The 26,497-nt window shown below is 37.5% G+C and overlaps 1 protein-coding gene across 1 annotated transcript in view; it reads right to left on the reverse strand.

Moving 5' to 3' along the window:
* Positions 1–26,497, reverse strand: part of SCUBE1 (signal peptide, CUB domain and EGF like domain containing 1) — a 201,347-nt gene that overhangs the window by 69,961 nt on the left and 104,889 nt on the right. The window contains exons 5-7 of the mRNA XM_042890068.1: positions 23,704–23,829; positions 16,528–16,644; positions 13,575–13,664 (exon numbers count right to left, since the gene is read on the reverse strand). Coding sequence (XP_042746002.1) covers positions 13,575–13,664; positions 16,528–16,644; positions 23,704–23,829 — 333 coding nt within the window. The remainder of the gene's footprint in view (positions 1–13,574; positions 13,665–16,527; positions 16,645–23,703; positions 23,830–26,497) is intronic.

Here is a 26,497-nt window from a genome sequence, read left to right on the forward strand (position 1 = left end):
TTCTTATTTTCACAGAGATTTAGTAAAACAAACCAAAAAGGCTAAATTCCCTTCAGCTTTCCTGGTGACTCTGACTTTAATACGTGATGAACTCTAATACAGAATGAAGATCCAAGTGAGCGAGAGGACTTCTGACATTACCTACTAACATTTTGAATAACCAGAGAAATGTATTGATGAAATTCCTTAAGCTCAAGGTCACGAGAAAAAAAAATGGTAAAAGAAAGCAAATGTGAATAGCAGAATGTGGGAAAGAGGTATTACAAACTACATCAAATTGAAGTGCTGAGGCCTATATACAACATAAACCGAAGCACATTACCACTTGTGTTTCTGTTAGAAATGACTTCAACCTATCCTTCTCCCCCATCAAACTTTAGTATGTATTTGAAATGCAAATACAAGTTTCAGAGCAGAAATAAATGTCTTATTTCCAAGCTATCATGCTAGAGATGCTATACTTATACGGAAGGGAAAGAAGAGATGTTCAAAATTAGGATTAGATTCACAATGATATTCATCCTACAGGTCACTGCTTTTCCAGTTTTTCTGATGTTTTTTCTTATGATGAAGGAGCAGAAAAGAAGTGGAAGACAAAACAGTGATATTTCGTCTCCTTCTGAATTGTGATAAAGCTCATCCTTTGTAACTATTAACCTTAACTAGAATTTTAAATAATGCTCATATCATTACTGAATTCCCTCCAGAAAATGCAGACAGAAACAGGGATCTAAATAAAAGGAAATCTATTTACATATATAAGGCATTGTGGGAAAGCATATATTATATTTTCCACTGTCAGCTCTTTATAATTCATTCTTTATAATGAAACAGACTTATATATCTGCTCCCTGGATTGATAAACAAGAAGAAATCAAATTCATTACCAACATAATATAACTATGTTTTACTACATCAGTCCATTACACTACTGGACATGTGTTGTTTCTAAACATCCTAATAAACCAAATATTCTATTAAAAAGTACAAGCTTGCACTGTCAGTCCTCCAGCACTGGATTAAGGGTGTTTACTAAGTTAGTAGGTGAAGTTACATGGGTATTCAGTACTTTAATGCGTCACTCCAGTGCCTGCAAGGGTTTAGCAGAGAGAGATGAGGGCCGGGCTCTATTCTGCATCTTTTGAACTAAAGCAGAATCTTTATCAGGAGGTCAGAGAGCCTGGTCACTTCCTTCAAAACAGATCTAACATCAGACAGTACTTATTTGGCTTTGAATACTACAAAATTCCTGGAATTGAATACATTTATCGTGATTCGGGAACATTTCTGATAACCTCCATTTCATTTTTTATGAAATATGTAAAATATAAGCACTCAAAATGTAAGCCTCTACTCAACTCTGGTTTTTAGAAGTCATCGATTATTTCATAAAGCCATTCAAAATCTCCCTTCAATCATTTTATTTTCTTTTTATCTTTACAGTCAAAAGAACATAGTGTGATTTCGAGTATCACTGAAAATTGGACAAATCTAGACTTTTGGAAAAGTTTGGACCAATTTCATCTAAAATTCAAAACAAGGTTTAGAAACTGAGATATGGTGCAAACGAGAAGGTAGATATCTGAAGATTATAAAGTGATATAATATAACTGTCTTAGTGAGGTCACTCTATAGGATCTTTTATAAGTCACAAAGTATGGTTCCTGATGACTGATAAAGACAGCTTAAGAAGGGCAAGTGAGAGGCTCTGGGAAACTTCAGACCAGTGAGCCTCACATCAAAAATCGTAACAGAAGCCATTTCCAAGGACATGAAGGACAAGAGGAAGATTTGAGAATGTTTAAAAAACAGCTTACTAAGGGCAAACCATGCCTGGCTAACAGGATCACCTTATACATGAGTTGGTCTGTGAATAAAGGCAGAGATGTGGATGCTGTTCATCTTAAATTCAGCAAGTGCTTTGGCATGATTATCTGTAGTATCCTTACGACTGCAGCAAGAAAAAAGAGACTGGTTAAGTGGAGTGGGTCGGATCACGGGGACTGTCGAAGCAACAAATTTAAGCTGGAATTTCAACTTAATATAAAGAAAAATACATTCACAAAGAGAGTGGTCAAACATCAGAACACGTACCCAGGGAGGATGTGAAATTTCTGTCCTTGGAGATATTCAAACTCAGCAGTACATGGCCATGAACAACTGGGTGTAATTGGCCTTTCCTTGAGCAGATCAGATCAGATGATCTACAGAACTCCCTTCAACTTACATGAATCTACAGTTCAAGAAGACTGATTCACCTATTCTATAGAGAATAGAGAATTTCACTTTTACTTCACATTATTTATTTCTGGAAGAGAAGAAGGAAAAGGGTGGGACCATGAACACAGCAAGCATCATGTCAAATTCAAGAGCAGAATGCATGTCTGTTCAGTATCAAGCATTTATGCATTTATTTCTTTGGAATCTGATATTTGTGTATTTCCAATAAGAAATGCTCAAATTCTGAAAGCTGGAACACAAAAGCAGAGGTGTAATTTTTTTCTTACATTTCCCATAAGCTGCTGTGTCATCTTTAGCAAATTACTTGGAGCTCACATGAAATTTGGTGATGTATTAGTCTCTTTGTGTAAAACAGAGATGGTTTTTCTTATATCTTTTGAAATTCATTAGCACACATGATCGAGAAACATTAAACACCACTGTTTTTATTGCTACAGATAGTACAGAAATTACTACAAGTAGTACCAAAATTAAGTGTCAACAGTGCCCAATTTTAATTTCATTTTTGCCCTGACTATATAATATTCCTCTTCAAATGTAACACTTTGCAGAAAAAAAACCAAATTCTTAATAGAATTTCTTCTTTTTCATCCACTCTGAGAGTGCTTTAAATTAGTACAATATGCAACAGGATTAATTTAAGAATGCTTCATTAACAGATGAAAATGTTTCTGTTTTGTCCTAAACATGGTTCATCATTTTGAATTGGCTCTAATTATATTCTACACAAAAAATTAATCCTATAAGCTCTGGAATGTGGGCACATACCTGCACATATATGCAAAACTCAGTCAACCTGCCAAAGCAGTGTGAGGAAAAATTGCTTATGATAACACATGACTTCCAAAAGATTCTCTTACAAGACAAAAAGGTTTAAAAAAACAATGATGCTGTACATGGCTAAAAGGAATGAAGGGGACAAGTAACAATGTCATTGTTCCGTTTTTATTAAGACCTAAAACTTTGGGTGGCACATAAGCGGCAGGCAGGTAAGAAGGTAACTGATGAACTCAAATTTCAGAAAGAACTACACTGGAATCCTGCTCCTCCCACAAGAAGGCTGAGCCAGATGGTAGTCACAAAGAACCCTCAGAAAAAGATTGACTAGAACTTGGGTGTGTCCTATCACTGCCTAAAAGCAGAAGTGCTGTTTTGAAGACACTGTACGTTGTGCAGGCTACCAAGATACCAGGCAATGTATGAAGGTCACCCCAAAAATAATGCCTCATATTTATTTCCATGGAAACAAAAACAGATACAAAGAACACTATTTGATAGAGCAAATTCTCTGCTATAAAAAAAATCTATTTTTCAACATAGTCACCACTTCTAACTGTGCATCTTCACCAAAAATAAACAAGAGCTTGCATTCTGTGCTCATAAACAACTGCACCAGCAGAGGTAACTCACTGTTGCTGTCATCTCTACAACATTCAGCAAGTGTCAATGTACGTCAATGGGCGTAATTTGTTCTGCATGGAGGAATTCAGGGAAATGCCTTTGCTTCACACTGCACTTCCATGTCAGATGCCATTTTGTCACGTTGACCCTCCACTGCCATCAGTCGTATTGCAACAAAATGTAATGAAAATTGGTTGGAAAGTTCAACCTCTACTGCCATACCACCAATATACAGCTCCCATGTTATGGGCCAACTAAATAAAATAGGAGGCATTACTTTCAGAGTGATCTTCGTAGAAAACTTTTTCAGTGTAGACCAGTGCAGGTCTATACAGTATCAAGAACAAGACATGACAGAGAAATGCTGTGTGGATTTCTGCATGGAGGAGGATGAACTTAACTGCATGTTATATCCAGAGTGTATTAAAAGGGTAAAAACGTTGTGCTACTGATCAGTGTCAGTTCCCTTTTTCTCATCAATATGCAGCTCTTTCCCAACGAGCCTGTCCTCCACAAAGTATTAAAAGAAGAGTAAACCTCTAGCAACACGGTGTTTCCTTTGGACAGAGAAGTGGTTCTCTGACCTTTTCAGTTACCCAGAACAGCAGCTTGCAGTCAGCAGGATCTAAAAAGACCTGTTTTCAACTTCTTGATCACAAAACAATGACTGGAAAGGGCAGTGAACAACTAAATGGAAAGACTGTTCTCAACAATGCGTGTACAAACATGCAAAGCTGACTTAATAGAAGGTCAAAAGTAGCAGCAGTGAAAACAAATCATGTGTAGTCGGGACCGCGGACAGAACTAGGACATCCAACCCAAACTGGCCAAAGGGATATCCCTTACTACGTGGCGTTATACTGAACAACAGAATGAAGAGAACTGGCCAGGAGGGTTAGCTGCTGCTCGGTGACTGGCTGAGCATCAGTCAGTAGGTGGTGAGCAATTGCATTATGCATCCCCTTTTTTATTTTTATTTTTTAAATTTTATTTTATTTTCTTCCCTCATTAAACTGTCCTTATCTGAACCCATGAGTTCTTGCACTTACACCTGGTTTTGATTCTTTCCCACATCCCAGTGTGGGAGAATGTGTGAATACCTGTGTAGTGCTGAGCTGCCTGCTAGTTAAGGCACCACAAGAACACACCCTCTTTTCTTATTAGTTAGTAATTAGTAACTAGTTTAAAGGTAATTGCTCACCACTTGGAGAGATGGGTTTGTGCTGGTACTCAAATTTGAAAGACTACTGAGGTGTATAATGTCTGAAAGCATAAATCTCGGCAATACCTGACTTTAAGACAGATAAGGGATAAGAAGAAACAGCAGTCCTTCAAAACAAAGAATTTCTCCTGAGTTCAACAAATTTCTGTACACTGTTGAGGCTGAAATGGTAAGCAGTAACTACAGCTGAAAAGAGGACATGAAGGGATATATTTTCCCTACCTAGTTCCTAAGACTGGCAAAATGATAACACTGACCACAGTGCAAGTCAAAGCAGTTCACTGCCCTTCAATTGGAATTTGCTTGCGGTAGCCTAAAGCTCACTGGGTCAGCAGAAATAGACTGCTCAGGCTATACTCCCAAAACATGTACCACATTACAGGATATTATTTTGAGTCGCTGTTTTTGTCAGCCAAAAAGCAATTCACATGAAGTCCGGAACCCCGAACTTCAAGTATGTTACCCAGCTTTGTCTGTCCTAATTGCCCAGAGTAATAATGCTCAGAATAAGTGAGTAGTAATATCCAGAACACAATTATATCTATCTCTACACTTGGACTGAATATTGCAGAAGACTTGAACACAGTATCTTAAAACTCAGAATTACTGTCTTAAATTCAGGATTCAGACATATAAACAAGTTAATCTCAATGTGACTGAAAGCTAAAGACTACAAGCAGGTTGGTAGATTTAGGTACTCTGTTTTTCAGCCAGTCCAGGAAGTAGTATATGGATTACCTTGAATAGACTTTTCTTAATGAGAAATCTGTGAATTAATATTGCCTCGTGGAGAGACAAACAGGGTTAACACGCTGGCAATTTGTTCCTCAGCAGCACCCTAACAAAAGCTGTTCTAAACTGCTCCTGTGATAACATGCTTATTTATCCTAAAGCACATAAATACAAGTTGATTTGTTCTCATTTAATCCATAATGAAACACAAACTGACTCCCCAAACTATGTGTACAAGATTGGAGAACTTGTATATTCTTACAAGTGAGGAAAGATGAAAGATATCTTTAGAAGAAAGCAAATGTCTGACAATTAGTAATAATGAATACTGAAAAGCTTAAAAATGCCCATCAATGTTCATTAGATAAGAGTTAATGTACAAATTGGCATCCTTATCTCATTTGCTTTATGTCCTGCACTAATTCCCAATAGGTTCTTAGTATGTTTCCGCAGACATGAAATTGTAGAACCAGTTCTAGACAGAGAATACAGAATGTCAGTTAATACTGCCTTACATTTTAGACAAATTCATTTATAAAGCAAAATCTCAAAGGCCAGGAATTGGGTGATTTTTTAAGAAGGAAAAAGTATATACTTAAGATTCTTTATTTTGAGGAGGCCTAATCACTCAGCTGAGTGGAGCTGGTTCCCTAACTTTCAAGAACACTAAATTAATTCAATTGAAAACAAAAAAGTACGTGCAATCAAATGAGCCCTTAACTGTAAGCTAAAATGTGTTACCTCCTATCACATCAAAAAAAGCCTGGCTAAGAGGCAGCCTGTGCTCATATCTTATCTTTTCACTCCACACTGATATCACAGCATCTCTACCAAATACATACATATGTGAATTCTACGTATACTGGATTTCTGTTTAGCACACTCCTCCATTTCCCATTTATGTTATGTAGAGGAATCTTATGGAATCAGTTTTATCACTAATGGCATCAGTGGTATATGCAGGTGAATTGCGTGGCCATGCCTAACAAAGGCTATCCAACCAGATTAAAAAAAACACTCAAAATCCCACTAAAATTCCAATGAAAAGTACACAGATTCTTTAAATCTGAAACTTGGATGACAAATCTTAGGAGAGGCAGTTTTAGAGAAAAATGTGCTGTTGACTACACAGTTGAGCTTACTTTCAATATGAGAGTATACATGGTTTGGCTAAGAAGAAAATGAAATAGAGGATACATGCTGCCCTCCATAAAACGAATTTTATTGCAAGTGGCAGTATGTGCAGTACATGACATGAGATCAGGATAGAAGCAGAGACCCAAAGAACAACAAGCACAAGGAGAAACTTAAACATAGAGCTTGAAATAACTGAATTTTCAGTTAAGTCAGAACTATGTTATTCTCATGCAAATTACGCCCTGTGCTGCTGAAAGGGTAGAGAAAAAGCATTCAGAAGAGCATAATGAAAGAAACAAATAGCTGCGAATAGAAAGAAGTAGAAACTGAAAGAGCTTCATATTCACGGAATGAAAAAGGTGAGACAGAAAGGGTAACTTGCAGGATGTGGAATTCTTCACTTCGTTATGCTTGTCTCCTCATTTCCTTGCAATTTCATGATTGGTAGAATTTTATTTGCATGAAAATAAGATGAGAATTCTGCACTACCACATTCTGAATGTGTGAAGAAATGCCTAGGTGCATCTCACAGTGAATCACAAATCCTGCAGTTCTCATTTAAGAAAACTTCTATTCATCTTCAGGGGAACAGTCCAAATATAAGTATTGTCACTTGACAGATCGCATCAGGTATGTTATGAACACTGGATGGGTCCATTCTGGCCACTTAAAAACAGCAGTATTAATTTTGTTTGTGCTGTCTTTTCCAAATAGAGAAACTGTGTTTAAGAAAAACTGAAATACTCTGAACACTGATAGAGGGCATTATGTCTTGACCTTGGGCAAATCCTTTCATTTAAAATGGAAAAGCAAAACAATGGAAGGCATTGGAAGGAATACTGGATAAGGTCTGAGACTTTATCATCAGCAAAGAAATGAGGAAAAAAAAAAAAAAAGAAAGGATTTTTACAGGAACGAGCACACCATTCACAAACTCAGTGAATAAAAGTGACGATAACTCAGGATGAAAGGATCTGCCCTTGGGAGAGAGAGAATGCATGAATAACCTCAGGGATTCCTTTCCCTATTTTCTGTGATTTCATACAGCAAAGCAGAACTGACAGAAAGAGTTAAAAGTGGGGTCTTGGTCTCACTGTTAGGAACTAAGTTAGAGATTCTCCTAGCAATATGCCTGTCAATATTATGCTTTAAATGCTTTATTGATTAAAGCACAAGGTTGGGATGCATACAGGGCAGCACATTTGGCTTTCTGACAGAAGCTCTCTGTTAGCAAGCATTTCTAAATCAGATAAATGCCACTCAGAGAAATAAAGACATATTTTAAGTAACTTGAAAGAGCCTTGGGAGGCAATACAACAAAGCTAGGAACTGAAGTACATCCTGAAAAAGTGTTTTTGTCTTAAAGTAATGCTTGGTAGGCTGTAACTAAGTCAGAAGTTAATTGCTTTGAAAGAACACTTGAAAATAAACACTTGTTTGCCCTTCTTCCTGCTCTTCCAATACAGAATAGAATCATCTGGAAACTATTATTCTGAAAGAGGATCAAAAATCTAGAATCAAGACTATAAAATTCATTATTTCCCTTTGGAACAAAACAATCTAAGGCACTCAGAAATTTCCTAATGGAAAACCGGAGTTCATAACAGTTTATTCCGATAGCTCAGTATTTGGTGTTACACAGCATGTTTGAAACCCTGTTCTCAATTCTATTATCTTATGTTTACTGAAATGCAAGAATGTCGTGCCCTTATCAAGCTATCAGTTATTAATAATGGTTCCAAAAATAGAGCAACTTCACTTTACAGCCCAATTGCATCCCTTGAAAATGACTGGTAAATCACCATGAAAGGATCTTCAGTCCAAACAAATGTTCTAACCAGAACTGCATGCACTTTGTCTTCCTATCCCTGAAGATCATTCCAGGCTAAAGCAATATAAAAACCACAGTTTTCATACAAAACTCGATCTTAGGAAAAAAGAAAGACTTTTGCCAGAAAATGTTCATCATAGGAAAGATGTTTTTAGGTAAAGAAAACAAGTTCTAAAGTTTTGCAGTATTCCTTCCTGAGCCAGAAAGGAGCTAAATTTGGCTCTTTTACAGGATCTTGAACTCCAGAAAACTGTGGACTTCTATATGAATCACACAATCATTGTGTGTCATACTCATCAAATAATTCAAGATGTTGAAGAAATTATTCACAGTGAACCATCAGAGAAAAGGTCTTTGGATGACTGAAAGAATAACCAGTGAATGTTTCCATACCGGTATGATGATATTTTATATCTGGCAGGAGAAAATCACTTTAATAATGAGACTCTGGTAGTCCCAGTTAACTTTGCTGATTTTATTTCCCTGTAGTCAAGATAGAGCTGTATGTTTCCACTGGCAGGAAAGTAGTGATTCAAAGAGATCAAGTCCTGACATTCCCAATAAATTGCCAGGCAGGAAGCAACCGCTTGGGTCAGGTAAGCATAACAGATTAAAAAGTCCATAAGAACAGTTATTATATGATTCCTACAAAACGAAAGCCATAATGGCTACTTACTGTTCTACCAAGCTTATAGTCTTCAGTAGAAAAGACTATAATCCTCAAAACAGCAATGTGTCACAGAGAGAGGCAGAAGAAAAAAAAGATAGCTTATTAGAAAAGTCAGAAGTTTTTATGCTACTCACATGCATGCTCACACAAGGCATACATTCTTGTAAGTTAAGATCTGAGATTTTTTTGCCTTAAGACCAACATATACCACTGATTCTTCTCAGCTCTGAAATCCCAAGAATATCTAGTTGGACTAGGAGAAAGAAGGGTGGCTTATCATACGAATGTGCATATGGATAACATGTCTCAAGTAAGTGACCGTCCACTTTCCTCCTATGACTATCAGCATGACATTACACACTAGGTGCATGCCATCTTGAGTTCCTGCCTTATGTAAGCTTCCTGACAGAGGATCTTGACTTTTCAGAAGCATGGAATGTAGAGGACTGATAAGAGCTGCATAGTTTCTACAAGCCACTGTGTAGGGAAACTGTAAAAACAGGAATGGTGCTTCAATTGCCCTCTCTTTGAAGGACTGTCACTAAAAAATTCAGGCACCTTGAATTCCTGGAGGGAATGGTTCAGCTTGCAGCTGACAGTTCTACTCCTACTCATGTACAATGTGACACTGCAGAAGCAACCTAGGCAGCGGTAAACTCCTGTAGATACAATGTGCAGGACAGCTCCAAAGTACTTTATAAACACTTCAGACCAGTTCAAAATGGTTTGTAGTGATGCTGGGAGCCATCTTCCAGGGAAGGCAAGAGAATTATGCTCCTATCTATATGAGGAATGCTGCCTTACTGATGACACAAGAAACCAGTGTCCAATGGCAAAACCTTGAGATGTACTGACTTAACAATGACACGAACACATCTTGCAAGGAGTAAATTTCAGAGCACGGTTCAGATAATCTGAAGACATTTGTAGCAACAGTATCATTGCCATTTGTAACATTATTCTGACCTTAAACATTCAGTGTTACTGCACTTCCTTAAATTCAAGACAGGATCAATGCAATCAGAGCATCATTGTTCTTCAATACAATAAAAGGAACTTTGTATAATTGTCTTCTCAAGACAAGAAGGAACAAATCCTACACATCACAGAACCAAAAGAAATGCATTTTATTGTCAAACAAAGGGATCTTGCAACAGTGACTGAAAAGAATGGGAAAGGTGTAGGGAAGGTGAGGGAAAGAAATGCAGCCTTTGTGAAGGTTCTGAAGTTACATGGGGTCAAGACCAAATTAAGTTGACTACTAGAGAGAAAACGGAGAAAACAAAATATGGTGCACAACTGGTTCAGCCCATATCAGAAGAAGTCCATCTAGAACACAATTAAGGGTACAACCATTTTCCCTCTAAAATGGCAACTGAATTGGAAGTGGAAGAATTGTAAACAAGCTGTAGGAACAGCAAGATAGTGCCACATCCACTGATCAGAGAAAAGTCATTCAGTGACTTTTTTTTTTTTTTTTAATGAGAGCACCATTTACTCTGTACCCAACTAATCTGCTATGACCAAGGAAATGAAGGACATGTGGAAGCCTACCGTATTTCTGAATGTTGTGAGAGAAACTGGATGAAAATTCCTACGAATCATTGGGTGGTTCTAAAGAAAAGTTTCTCACAGTTTCTGGTTTGCTTCAGAAGATCTAAAAAATAAATACATCTAACAGCAAGGACTGGAGTGTATTTTATCTACTTTTCTCTATTTAAGATTTAGCCACAAGACACAGGACCTCTCTGTGACTAGGACACAGACCTTTTCAAGAGTCAGTATGAGATACAGAAGGAGTCAGTTTTGCTGTGGCGAAATGAACTGCACAGGCTCTCTTGTCTGACAGCACTCCCACTCTCCCAAAGTATTCTCATGCAAGATTATTCTTAGCCTGGCCTGATCGTAACCGTTATGAAGATCACAGTCATTTTAATAATACAGCAAATGACAGGAGCCTAGAAGTTATCAACTCAGGTCCTGTAATCAGTTTACTAAAATTGCATGAAGTCATCAACTTTTCCTACTCTCCCGTGACTGCCTACGGTCAAAAATCACAGTCCATTTACAAGAGCTGGTAAAGTTTCCCAAGGAGCCCTCGAATACTTTCTAAAATGGCTGTTTAGAAAACATCTGCATTTCATGGAAAAGCACTACATTTTTAAACTGTAGTAAGACAGTCAAAAAAACAGATTTGGATTTTCTGAAAATCAGAAAACAGGGTAAAAAAAAACCAATTAGAGAAATCCCTAAATAGTAAGCCACCCACTCAGCTGACATTTACTAATTAAATCTCTTTTCAGCTCTAGTTAATGTTTTTCTAAGGAATCAGTTATTAAAACTGTCCACAAACTCTAAGCTGTTGGCTGATACCTGCTAATAAAAGAGGTACCAAAAACCTAGAAGCGTATTTTGTAAAACGATTTTTTTTACATTGTCTCCCTAAAACCTATTTTTAGACTCCACACAGAACTTTCAGACTCAGCATAACTAAGGATCTTGTTGCTCATAATAATTGTTTACTTCTGTTTCCCTGAACTCTTGTGAGCAGTGTGAACATACCTTCACGCTGGATAATTACTTCCATTAGATGTTGAAGTACCAAAGCAGTGTGCTTTGGTGCTCCGTTTCTCTAAAACATATTGTACATACTGGTAATGGCAGGGCAATCTCACTGCTTAGACTTTGAGGACTGGATTTTCCAATGGTATATTGGTTTTTTTTTATGTTTTTTTTTAGTGACTTCATGTGAGACTGCAGGGATTACTGAAATTAGAGCTAAAATTGTTACTATTACCTTTAGAAAGCAAGATGAGCAGTCTCACAGTTTTTGTTACATTAAATCATTAAACAGCAAATAGATATTGTTCACTTGCTAGATCTGTAAATTAACTGCTAATTAACAATTACAGATATTCTAAAAATAAAGGAACGTGTGACCAGGCATTCACAGGAGAGAAAACATTTTACTTCAGTATTATCATCTAACACCATATTTGACTGAGGACACCTTGCCATTTCCTGCATGGTGACTGCCTGCTGACCTACAACTAAGTGGACGGTTTAGTATAGGTGGCAAGATAAGAGTATTAGCATTGTATTAGCATTGCCACCTACTGCAATTATGAGCCCAGTAATCTGGGCTCTGGTCTTCCAGAGGTGCTCCTTCAAGGTAGGTGTAAATGCTTATAGCCAGAGCTCAGCCTGCCAAGAGCTAGAAGGGCAGTCTGTGATAGGTTTAATGCTTTTAAGAAAGGAATCAGCTACCAGGAGGGAACAAAGCAGAATTTCGTTGTGCCCTAATTTCTCCAATGGGTGAAGAACCCCTGTCTTGTATATGGATTATTTGGTATGCCTCACCAATGCTCACTATGCTTAAAAACTAACAGAAATATTACATGTGGTGTCTAAGGCATCAGAATTGAAAATACAGAGTAACAAACCACTCAGAAGCCTCCAAAATACTGGCTTCATTCAGCAGTCCATGCTACCCCGTGCCCTCTGTCACATGAAAAGAAACTGGCAGAAATGCAGCCACTCTACTCTTTCAGTTCCCAAAAGGCCACGCATGTAACATGAAGAAGACCAGCACAGTGGTGAGCAGTGGGTTAACTGAGAGAAGCTAAAGAATTATCTACATTGTCCAATTCTCTTCCTCATCTCTCCACTCTCAGGCTCCAACAACACAGAGAAACAAGCTGTGCTTCAATCTTGAATGAACATAAAGAAGCTCACAAGTCATGAGGGAAAGATCTTTCAGTGGTTACTAACATAGCTACACAAAGGAAATAAATCAATTTCCAGTCATAATATTTACATTTCGATCAAAAGCACTGCAAATTCTAAGTAGTCAAATACAGTTGTTCATTTAACACTACATATGTAATAGAACATTGTTTTATATTATCACCATCATCCACTTTTAAGTCAAAAGGCAAGTCTGCAACACATGAGATTTTTTAGGAATCCTAGAGCAACACATACACACAAACACACAATTCACATATAAGGAGTAGCTTGCATAAGGTAAGTAAGGTTAATGGCAAAAGCTTCTTTCTGTGCAGAAGAAATTGAACATTAAAGCTGCAGCGTTATGAAAAAAAAAAAAGTTTAAAAACAAGAAATGAAGTTGTACAACAGATGAGGTCTTAAAAAAAATTGGTGACCTTTTCACACAGATAAAGCTGGCTAAAAAAACCAACCAACCAAACAGACAAAAAAAAAAAAACACAAACCAAACCAAAACCGAAAAGACCAAATGAGACCAAAAGAGAACCTCCCCCCACACACATACAGACAAAAGTGAGAGCACAACAAAGGAAGTGGAAGAAAAGTGTTACCCATAAGTAGCCGCCGTTTCACCCGCTTGTCCACATCAGCTACTGACGTGGCATTGTACTCAGAACTCTCAATTGCAGCCTCATCCTTCTCTAAAACACAAGTAAGGGACAAACATGGAGCAGTTGGTTAATCACAAGCCCAATTTTCCACTGCCTAAGACAGTTTCTTGGCATGGCACAGCCAAAGCCAAGAAGCAAGGCATGAAAGCACTAAATCCCCGTTAGAGAGTTAATTCCCTTTGAGATCCCAGGAAAAAAATTAATGGGAAATTGGGGAAAGGAGAAAGAAAAAGGGGAGGAAAAAGAATGGCCAACTACAAAGTAATTAACCAGATACATGAAGACAGATTCCTAGGGGAGAAAAGACAGCTGACATGAGTGCCCCAGAGAGGAGTTAATGACGGAAATTAAAACTCAAGGATGCCAGTTTAACAAACTATTAAAGACACACCATAAAGTGATTCAGACTACAGGTGACACCATGATCTGAAGTTGGCAGGAAGAAGATCAATATAGACAGAGAGAGCAAGAAGAGTCCGGTGATGGATGGGTACGGGTGCAACACAGTCTCATACACATTGACGCATCATGAAGAGGAATCAAACAACAGCATGCAAATTGAACAAAAACAACAACAAAAATAAACAAACAACAAAACAAACAAACACAAAAAAGATCAATTTTGGGCAGTGCTGGTTGCCTGCTTGTCTATGAAACACTACTAGCTAAACATTCAATGCTAGAAAAGATGTTGCAAGAACAGGGTTTAGTAATTTTATGAGCATGCAGTAAGCAAGACGATGTCAGCAAAGGTCATTGTACAAGGTAGTCTCTGGTATCCTATATGTAAGAGTTTCAGATGGCATAATGAGGATTTAGTCTGGTTATATTTCATTAGAAATACACAGAAACAGTCACAAGTGTGGGAAGAAATGATCAGTAAGTGAAATAAAAATAAAGATTTATCATACAGGAGAGCAACGGAGAAGCAGCAGCTTGGTAAATAAAATGATTTATACAGAGAAGGAATTAGAAAAACAAAAACCAAAGTGCAGGTGGGGACTTTCACATGCAGTAAACATAAAAAATAAAAGGATAAGTTAAACAAAGACAAAATATGTTAGACAAAGGGTCAAAAAGTATTTCTCTGGTATTGCAGAGGTTTGCATTCTTGCAGTGATGACTGGAATATATACACCACTGAAGACAGCAAACACTAGAATCACTGAAGTGAGGAGGAGGAGGAGGCTGGCAGGTTTTGTTTGTGGCAACACTACATGGTTGAGTGGTAACGAAGTTGTTTTGTTTTGTTCTTAACAAGTTCTAGATGGGATCAGGCTGCAATAGAGGCTTTTGTTTGAGTTTTTTATTTATTTTACTCTGTAAATAATTAATGAACGTCAGTTATCAGACAAGACAGGCAATCAGGAACCATCACCAGAAAGCAGGAATAAAAATGTAAAATAAAATAAAATAAATATTAAAAAGCATTCTAAGAGAAAGAACTACTTAGAGGGAAGAAAATCAGCACAGGAAGTAATATGTGACTTATATCACAAGACCAAGGAATGTAACATGGAGTAATATGTATTACATTACAAAAATGGGAAAAAAAAAAGTGAAAAACAGATGCAGTGTACACAGCTTTGGAAACCATTTTTACATGCTGGACAATATAAAACATCAATCTGAGGATATTGGTGAATGCTAAGAAACGGAAGATCAATTATCCACTCAATACAAGCTGCTCTTAAGGTTCTCAGCCCTGCAAATTCTCTGCATCTGGAACTGCCACAGACTTCAGGGAGGGTTATTTAAACAGAGGGCCTGTAAGACTGAGCCCACTGTGTTAAACAAAAAGTAGTGGCTGAGAGATCCTGCAAGCTGAGCCATAGCTTATGCATAACACAGGACGGCAGAGTCCAGCGCTGAACCTTGCTCAGCTCTACCTCTGCCAATACAGCTCTCGTCCCATCACAAAATTTGTGCAATCAAACCCATTAGTAGTGAGTGAGGCTCCATGCAGCCCCTGAGTTTCATGCCATGGATCTGACCAAGAGAACATTAAAGATAACTGACAGATTTCCATGGGGTTTAGATCAAGTGCTTTGTCTTGCAATAGTGACAAAGGAGAGAAAAGATGATAAATATGTGCCCATTTTTTTGTAACCTCAGGGAATTACTAGGAATTTATAAGGAATTGAAATTAAACAAACGAAAAAAAGTCAGCAAGATCACAATACTTATCTATTATGGATTTCAGGTTTTGATCTGTAAGAATCTTCAAATTCTAACTTGCATTATGCAAAATTACCCCTTTTTATTTAAAAAATGCAGAGAGTGGAAAGAAACTGTTACGCAAATAATCCATTTTACAATCATAAATGTTTGCATAGCATCTCCCAAGATGCTTTGTCTCTTGGATAGCTTTTTCCTATTGATAATCTTAGTGAAAGCATATTGACTACAACTACTGTAAATTTTAGAATAACAAAAAAATACAACACGGAGGAAAGCACATCACAGTGAATAATTTTTTTCTAATAGCAGCTTAGGAAAAGAAGACCATCTTCCTCACCTTACTTACGCAAGGAAGTCTTACTCGTGAAAATGAACACAAGAGCTGAACTTTCACTCATAATGAAAGTTCTACACCTTTTTATTTTAAACATTATTAGCGTAATGAAAAGAAATGACAAATCACAAAAGAGTAACAAAGGGATACTCCATTAACAAACGTTTTAACACAACACGCACAAATCCTTCTCTCTATATGTAGCATGAGCTTTGCCTGTGGCTAGGAACTGCTGTTACACACTTCTCTTGGCAATGGTGCTAAATTCCTGTGAGATACAAACATACACACATGCACGCACACACACACATACACGTATGTGCACATATGTATTCTATGGGGAATGTAAAATAAAACGTGTTGCAGAGAAGTACTTACCAATGCAGGTTCGTCCATCTGAATGCAGGGCATACTTCTGATGACAACCACACACAGGACCAGTATCAGTGTCATCACAGGTGTGCTGGCAGCCTCCATTCCCATAGTTACAGGTTACTAGTTAAGCCCCAAATGAATGTGTATATATGTATACATAAATAAAATGACAATGAAACCAATTAGTCTTGAGGACTTTTCAGAATACAGAAGAGCAGTAACAAACCAAGACGTAAGGCAACATTGCATCTGTATTTACAGTTTTACATTCCACACTTTTCCTGAGCCCCATTCTCTTACACACACTACTGTATCGTGCCTCAACTTTTGATCCATGCAGTAAAGAAAACGAGAGAAAAGAAAACAGAAGCAAGTGCTAGTTTCCCCCTAGTCTATTTGCATTAGTAATTTCAGCATGGGTGGACAGCCAATTTCATCTTTTCCTAAAAGTTTTATGTTTCTTATCTGCAATGTATATGGCATAAAGAAATGAGCAGTCTCCAACACAGACATATTTTCAAGTTTATATATAGCCTTTCTCTTTTCCTTCTTCGCTTTCTAAGTGGAGGAAGCAGAGATCAAACAGCAAGAACAGAATCACATAAGACCTGAAATCTATTATTTCAAATACTGGTTCTCCTAAAGTACATGAATGTTTAAAAATAATGCAGGAGTTTTCTCCTCTTAGACAAAAAAACACAGTGCAAATATGGCCCTGTGGTGTACTTGGCCTCAACTAGGGACAGAGTGTTGGAGAGGTCACTTTCGGTTACAAGCATACAGGGCAAAACTGCTTTCAGCAATTAAAATGTTAAAAAGCACTAAAACAAGCACAGTTTACATGGAAGCAAGCATATTTTCCTGACAGGTAGTGTTTGAAGTTCTCAAGAATTAAGAGATTAGATTCAATTTCTTTTGTCATACGATGGATTTCATTTCTGACAAAATAGCTTTTAAATATTAAGCTGGTATACAATGGCTCCAATTTGCCCCTGTTTCATTTAATCTTTTGCAATCACATAGCTTGATGCTGAATGAACCAGTTCTAAACTGAACTCAATATATATTTTTTATGTACAGGCAATTTAGACTAGGATCTTTATGGATATAGTTCTATTGCCAGATACAGGGGAAATTCAATGCATCATTATTCAGTTATATTATAAATTTCAGAGGACTTAGATGTTTTGATAGAGTTACAGTAATTTAAATAATTACTCTTATTAGCCAGATGAACTTCCTCATACTGATCTTTAGCAGAATTTTCTTCTAGATAAGTGAGTTTATACAAGGGCCAGGGCAGCAAATTAGAATATTCAGTAAACTCAAGATAATGGTTAATAGGATTTTAAAATCAGGGATCTGAAAATCTAAACTGAGGCTCCTTGTTCAACACTATGCCTGTCCTCTTTCACTCCTTTTTGTCCGTTCTTAGATTAGCAATTATTTTTTGACACATCTTTTCCTCATGGCTCCCTCTCTATGCCACATTATGTGTGCAACATAATGTAACACTTTTTGCTTAACCTGGGGGTAAATGAAATACTGTTCCGCAGCCTAGCTGAGAGCTAGCGAAGTGGTGGAATCAGCTGGCTGCATCTTGAATGCAAACATGAGCTGCTCTTCCGTCTGGCTGTGTTTGGGATGTGATCAGACAGGGGCTGTACATGATACAGAAAGCAGCTGCTTGCAATTTACAGAGTAATGGCTGCACACTGGCAGAGCTTAGCCAGAATAAGGTGATTTCCATTTAACTATCCTCCCCTCCCTCTTGACCCTGCATGCCTCTTGGACTGCTTGGAGATTCATTCAGTATTTCTATTCCTGTTGGACTGCATTGCCATCACAAATTAACTTCAAGGTGCAGTTTAAGCCACATGTTTAAATACATTTCTAACCAACAGTATTTTTATTAACTATTTTAAAGTGTAATAGCCATCAAAGTGTGTATTTTAAACAACTGGACTGCAGGGATTATTTTTGGCCTTCCTTGCCTAAAAACCTCCACTAGCAGAGATGAAAGTATCTTAACGCGGTTGCTCTGCATCTCATAATATAAGGGAATTTTCCTTACTATGCTTCTCTGTGAAAAACTGCACTACTCTGATGCTGTTTATAGCACATCCTGCAGAATCACACACTTGTTTTATAGCTTCCATGTATACTAAAATTTCAGTAAAACTAGTTCCAGTTCTACTCAGTCAATAAACATAAAATTTATGTTGCTCCTTCAATTGTCTCTTACAGATATTTGTAAATTATCTTTCTGAAGGATTTGAGTTTCTTCTGTAACTTGTTTGTTTTTTTTTTTAAATCGACTCAAGTTAAAATTCTGGAGCTTGGCAGCTCAGCAAGTGAAATTGGCAAAAAAAAAAAAAAATCAATTTGTAAAATATGTCGTTTCAATTTCCTTCCAGCCTTAACTCTGTGACAGTGACACAGTAAAAACGTTCTCTTGCTTAGAGGGAAAAAAAACCCCACAAAAGTATTTAAAAGCAAAGGGATAACCAGCTCTACTCTGTTATCATCAGAAACCATTAAAGCGAATTCATGAGAAATCTTAAAGAGTTGTTCAAAAAATTACTTCCTATAAATTTGGATTCTACAGCTATGCAGTAGACTACGTGTGTGCTCATTCAGAGTTTGTGATATCGAAGAGGCAAACAAAAAAAAGCAAAATGGTAATTTCCGACAGGTACAAATCACTTTCAAACACTACAGAACAAGTTTCAGTTAAATGAATGAACAATAGTGGTTTAGCATTCACTTGTCTTAAGTACAGTCAAGGTGCTGCGCTTCCTCTCCTGGCTTTTATGGCATGATAGCTGAGTTAAAATATATGATACACAGATTTCTGAATAGGTGAAATCTTCACATGGCTTTCCCATATTGGAGGGAAATACTCTGCACAACTGGCTTATAGCAGAGGAGCTGAGGGCAGGCACGATGGCGGCTGCAGCTCCTCACAGGGAGCGGAGGGGCAGCGCTGAGCTCTGCTGTGTGACAGCGACAGGGCCCGAGGGAACGGCATGGAGCTGTCAGGGGAGGGCAGCTGGGGGTCAGGGACAGGGGCTGCAGCACAGGGCGGTGGGCATGGAACGGGCTGCCCTGAGTAATTTAACATCTTCCATGTTAAAACAATAGGAAGATAAAAAATACCAGAATTCAGCCACTCTACAGCCTAGATCTTAGTACTTACTGAGCTTCCAGTGCTACTCTGAACTTTGATATAATCATTTTTCTCATCTGTTTCATCTAGCACGTCCACCATAATGGCTATGTGGAGAGTATATGGCCAAATATCAAATCTAGTCTTTAATACCCATCGACCCCCCAAAAAATCCTCAGACAATGACTTCCTGATCATGTCTGCATGTAGATAAAATATATCTCATGGTTTAGATGCCAGAGATTTGCAATAAACTAGAAATTTTGTTCTTGTAATAAACTACATGATAACATGGCTATCCAGCATATTGACAGAGCCAGTACATTGCAATTCCAGATGAATCGCAGCACTTTTTAACTAATTTGGCCATTAAATGTGTGATTTCTATAAATAAATGGGTGTCTCTTTCTTTGTGATAAATCTATGCATGCAATATTGTTTGCACTATTCATTGTAGCATGGCCTTACATTTTAACATTCTGGAAATCTTTGTACTGACAGTGAATTGCTGAAACTGTCAACAGAGGCTGAAAAGCTGCAACTAGGCATAGGTGGCAGAACATTTTATTGCAAACATATTAGACCAGATTCTTGAAATGACTTAGGACTGGCCCTCCTGCTCACTTAAACACTATTACAAAAGGGAGCACATAGAAATAGCTGTAGCTAAGGTTATTTAGTATTTTTCATTAAAAGATTCAGCTTTCACTTGCTTATAACTCTGCCAGAACTATGTATTTTAGGTTAAAACTGGCATGCATATGTATCTGCTCTAGGTTTCTTCCCACTTCTTCAAGTTTCAGCAAAATTGATAGAGCTAATTAATAAAAAATGCCTTGTTTTGTCCATGTTTGACAAAAAAGAATGTTTATTAAAAAAATTCTAGCGCTATCACACTCCATTAGCAGGATCTGAAAATCAATCATGGATACAGATACAGAAAGAGGAAGTAATTTTCAATGTTTTCCAATGTTATCTGGAACCAAATTTCTATTCCTAAAATCGCACGTTTCTGCTTCAAGCAGGTATCAAAGAGAATCACTAACAAAGCACATTCCTATAATGGTTTGTATACACAGAAGATGGTAATTTACTGATGATTTGAATCTAAAGGAAGAAGCTGTGCTAAGAAATTGTGTCTGGATCTGTATGATTCTGCCTGGTGCATTTCTAGATGGCTTTCTGACACCACTTCTCTGAATGCTTTCTATTTTCCTAATGTAGTGTACAGATCTATTTTGTAACTGAGAAAATGCATGTTTAAAATTAACATTAAGAAAAAACACTAAGGTTGCAGTATTAAGGATTCAAAAGCTACAAATTACCAGACTTCTGGCACATAAGACTTACAATACTGTGATAGCTATCCTTAATGACAAATGCAGACAACATTCCTATTTTATTCAAAGTGTTTAATGCACAACTGGGAAAGTAAGGTCTGTGGAACCAGCTGGAGAATCCTTGTCTCACTGTCAAGAAAGGATGGCAGTGAGTAGAGCCCTATAAAACTCCAATTGATTTCTGTCCTTGATATGGAAATCCTACTTAGGGCTTGGCAAGGTACACGAATCCCATCTATTACAGATTACTCTTCTCCACTGCAAGGAGCTGTTGGGAGCTTGGCTTTGATCCTACTAAGTGCTGTAAATGCAGAACTGTGTTCTGAGTATTTCTTGTTCATCAGCTGTTGATACTAAACAACTTTGACATTAGCATTTCTCCCATTTGTAAGATAGGCAAAACAGTACTTTTTAACTTGACAAGAAAGTTCTAAAAATGCAAGAACAATGCCTAAGTAGCACTCTGATATCACTGTAATGAGTATCATGGGAAAATCCATGAGGAAATTAAAAACTTTATGTTCAGGATAGAGTTTAAACATTGTGCAGCAAGCAAGGCATGGCAATGAGTTATAAAGGAAAATATCAAGCAAAAGCCCTGTTAATGAGCAATGTCCATCATGAAAGAAGCAAGACACCAATAGTGATTGCCTTATTAGTATGAAATTATATGATAAGGTGATAAGTAATCATGTAGATGGTATGCAATGATACAGTTACACAATACATGCATAAAAAAACAGAGCCATCCCACCAATTTTTTATGCTTTCATGTATTTTTCCTTTGAGAAACGTGCCCCCTTAGTAGTGGATTTGGGGGCCAATACTTAGGGCTTCTGAAAATCTCTCCAAGTATTCTGATGAAATTGCAAACTGGTTAATTAAAATTCATCTAGTGACATAATGGTTATCTGCCACTTCTTCACACAAGGTTATACCAGAGTATATCAGATACTATCAGTCTGAAACCCTCTAAATTTACCAAGGAAACCAGACCCTGTCTGGGCTGAAAAGAGGCAAGCATCTCTCCTTCAACATAGCTATATGAAGTACTTGCAAAGCTGCAGCTCAAGATTTAAGTAAATTCCACTGAAATGGTTAGTTTCTTAAAATGTTAAGATTTTGTTTCAGATACAGACCCTGATAAATAGCTTTTTACAATCCTACAGTTATTGCACCAGGCTATCTGGATACAGTTTTAGGCACCTTTGCATACGGAAGGCCAAGAAGCACATTTATTTTAAACTCACTCTGGAACTTATTTGCATGATGTGCTGTGAGTTCCGGGGTTGGTGTATTCTGCAGCAAGCTCTGAGGCCTTTGAAAATCTCAGTGTCTCAGATAATTCAAACTAAAATTTGAACACCACAGGGCACTGAGTTAATTCAAGTATTTCATTCTATTAAATGGTAGAATGGTATTTAGAAATACCATTCCAGAGGAGGCCCTAATTCTTCTCACCATTTCACTGTGGGAAAGAATTAACATGATTCCTAAGGAATGTACAAATGTGTGCAAAAAAAACAATAAACAGTATAAATAAACATCCTCTCCAACTTCACCAAGGGAGATGATATTGCGCTGCAATTAACAGCATACAATGTTTGTTTCTAATAAACACTGAAAATGAGAATGACCATAAAGGCAATTTTTCTGCGTTTTTGCTTTGTGCCTTGTGTAGCCTCTCAACTATTGAAAAGTAATCAGGCTGTACAATGTCCTGTGGGACTTCTTGATTATATTCAAAGGTGATTCTTTTGGATTCATACTTTGGAACTAGTGTTATCTAAGCATGCTTAAACAGAGGAGAATTCAGGAAGAAAAAAATCTAGAGAAGAAAGGCTAGCACAAAAAGGTTAGTCCTACGCAAAGCACACAATATGTTTTATGTTGCTTCATTGCTACTCTCATTTTTTTTATTTTTATTTTTTTTGTACTTCACAAAGCTACCAGATAGAAAGGCAAGCTATTGGAGTCAGATCTAATACTCACTGCAGCCATAAGAAAGAAACCTATTCACTTCAGAAGCTTTCAGATGAAAGTGTTAAAGAGAGCCAATTATTTTAACCTGTACAGAACAATTCTAGCTTCCAAATTTGTGAGCTGATGAACATCGTCAGTATCTCAGTTCCTATAATACATCACTCAGAGTTTCCCATTTAAGAACAATACATACAAAATAGTCGAACATTTCCAAGAAAACAAAAATAGCCCATGTAAAGTAGAATCAAAACTACAGCAAACATTTCTATTCTTAAAAAACAAGAAAATAACACTAATATTTTGATAGCTGCAGTGTATTTATCATTAGACCAATTAGTAGATTTATCAGTGCATCCATCATTATGGACCTCCAAAAGCTAGAATCCTCTATCCTTTTTTCTTGCTTTGCTTTTTAGGGAAGGCCTGGGTTAAACTGATCTACCACTATTTTCATTCATAGGAAGATATAAAAGTTGGTAACATTTTTGCTAAAAAGCTCACTGCTTAAGTTGTTATTCAATCCCTCTTATCCAACCCCAAGTAAAATGTTGACAGAAATGACACATTACTAAAATCACAAATCACCTTTGTCCAAAACAAAGTTGATTTCTTGACTTCTGGAAAACAACAACAGTAAAGAAAATAAGACATTTGAAGGCATTTGAAATTTAATCTTCATCTACCTACATTTGCAGTCCTTCTGGTTTTTGGCAAGTTCAAAGCCAGGCCTACATTCACAGGCAACCCCACCTTTGGGCGTCTCCCGACAGATGTGTGCACACCCATGATCTTTGTTCATACAGTTCATACCCTCTGTAAAAGAAAAAAAGAAAAATGGAGAGCATCAGTACTGAAATAAGATTGGAGAATAATCATCATTAATTATACACATCCAGTGATTCACTGCCATTTAATTTTTGTTTTGTATCTAGACCATGCTCTTGTTACAAGGGAAATGAAGATGAAAAGACATATGCAACCATAAACAGCTTAATGAGGGACAAAATATCTGTGCCTGGGATCAACTCCAGCTCTATTTCATATTTACACATTATCACCATCTATATTTTTAGCATGAATTCACAAAGGAGAAGTCATGCTTAACACCATGTGTTTTATTTGTTATTAGAAGACAATACTAGTCTGCGTTCAGACGTCTTACTGATTGGTTATGTTTTGGCAATTTTGTATTTGCCCAAGTTTAATTATTAAATAAGAAAACTGAAATGTCTGCCTAATAACAAAAACTGTGCATGTTCACAGACACGTACGTGTGTAGGCAAGCTGAAGTCATAGAATTGTGGGGGTTGGAAGGGATCTCAAGAGATCATTAAGTCCAACCCCCCTGCTAATGCAGGTACCCTACAATCACTCACACAGGTAGGCATCCAGATGGCTCTTGAATATCTCCACAGAAGAAGACTCCACAACCTCTTTGGGCAGCCTGTGCCAGTGCTCCATCACCTTTATGGTAAAGAAGTACTTCTGCATGTTTGTATGGAACTACCTACATCTGAATATTACACCACTGCTCCTCGTCCTATCTCTACACACCACTGAGAAGAGTCTGGCCACATCCATTCACCTGCCTCCTCCCTTCAGATATTTATAAACATTGATCACATCCCCCCCTTTTTCCTAGGCTGAACAGACCCAGGCTACTCTGTCTTTCATTGTGTGGGAGATACTCCAGGCCCTTCACCTTCTCTGTGGCCGTCCAAAATATTTTTCTCAGCAATCACTGTATTTTACTTGCCAAGCAGCACAGAAGCATGCAACGTGCAATACACGCAGCTTTTGATTTGACTATCTTGAGGCACGAGAGGCAAAGTCAGCACTGCACCTCTCCACATCTCTGTTGTTACCTGCATAGTCCGTACTCAAGTTACATGCACTCAACTCATGAAAAAATATCTCCAAAAAACACGTAATCATGTTAGAATTTTACAATTTTGTGGGGCTACATTGTTAGCAGTCCCAGGCTACAAGCAGCCCACAGGCTGCAGGCTGGTCATGCCTAATCCAGATGATGGGGCAGAGTGTACTCTCTGCAAGACTGCTGATGACACAAAACTAGGAGTGGCTGATACACCAGAGGGTTGTACTGCCATTCAGTGAGACTCAACAAGTTGGAGAAATGAGCTTACAAGAACCTCATTAATTTCAAGAAGCAAAAGAAGAAAAGATAATGGAAAGTACATATAGGCTGTATTTGTTTATAACTTTATGAAAGTTCCCATTTCAAAAGGAAAAGACAGAGATATGAGAAAATTGACAGTGTAGTGAAGGCTAGTAATATATACTTTCTTTGGGGCAAGTACAGCGAGGATTGCCATGGAACATACAGTGTCTTTGCTACGTGTAGAAACATAGGACCTGTAATTTCCCTATTCAGTATCCATATTCTATTATATCATGAAAATATAACGGATTCAAAGTATAGTCTAGGGTAGATCAGGAAGTTATCTGTCCAACAGGTGATTATCTGAGTTCTACTGAGCTTACTGTTATTTGTTTTATGAATAAATGTAATGGTTTTAACTGTCCGGTGCATTTTCATTTGCCTGTGAATATGTTGTATACTTCATAACACACAGAATCTATTCTTCAGATGATGCATTCATGTAAGATTATATGTAAGCAATTTTGGTTGGATTTGTTTCTTCACTATTTATTAGACAGCTCAATTATCTGTGTTATTCACCATAAGCATAAACAATCTCCAACAAACCCACTACTCTTCTTCTCTTGGATTATATTAAAAAAACCTCCCAGTTGTTCAACAAACATACAAGTGCTAGGAGTGGTTCCTGATAATGCTTAAGCCAAGGAGCAATACCTATCAGAATTCTCTTCATCATGATAGGGGCATTTTCAGCTTTCTAAACCATACAAGTGATACAGACATTGAACGTGCTTTTAGAGGCTTTCATTGCTGTGCTAATTCAAATCTCACATATTCACAGAAATCTTGAACTGGGTCCTTGTGGGTCAGCATCTAACACTGCTAGTGTGAAGGAAGGCTAGCTAAATTTGCATTATAAAGCCCTCCCAGACTTACCCTTGGGTATCTGACCTGGAAAGGAGAGACAAATTCTCTCAGAGCACACTGACAGAGAGTTCACAGCATAACTCAGCTCATTACCATGAAAACAGCATGTATTCCTCAAAACACTGTTGAATGCAGCATCGCTGTAGACTCAGCTGCTCATCCATCACTTTGTATCATGGCTACCTCTTCCTACTCTAGGCCAATTTCTCCAAACAACTCAATGTAAAATGTTCAAGTAAAACAAGCAGTGATGATGTACTAAATACACACACACACATATATATTTATTTTAATCAGGGCTGCAAGGTTTTTGCTTCCAAAGATGCAAACGATGTTCTTACAGAAATTACATGAGCACACCTGTCACTTCTGGCACCTCCACACACTGCCTCTGTGCTGGTCTCACACTTACTTCATAGAAATCATAGA

This window comes from Lagopus leucura, unplaced genomic scaffold, assembly GCF_019238085.1.
Source record: "Lagopus leucura isolate 7727_CA_CO unplaced genomic scaffold, USGS_WTPT01 Super-Scaffold_100159, whole genome shotgun sequence".
NCBI classification, from domain to species: domain Eukaryota; kingdom Metazoa; phylum Chordata; class Aves; order Galliformes; family Phasianidae; genus Lagopus; species Lagopus leucura.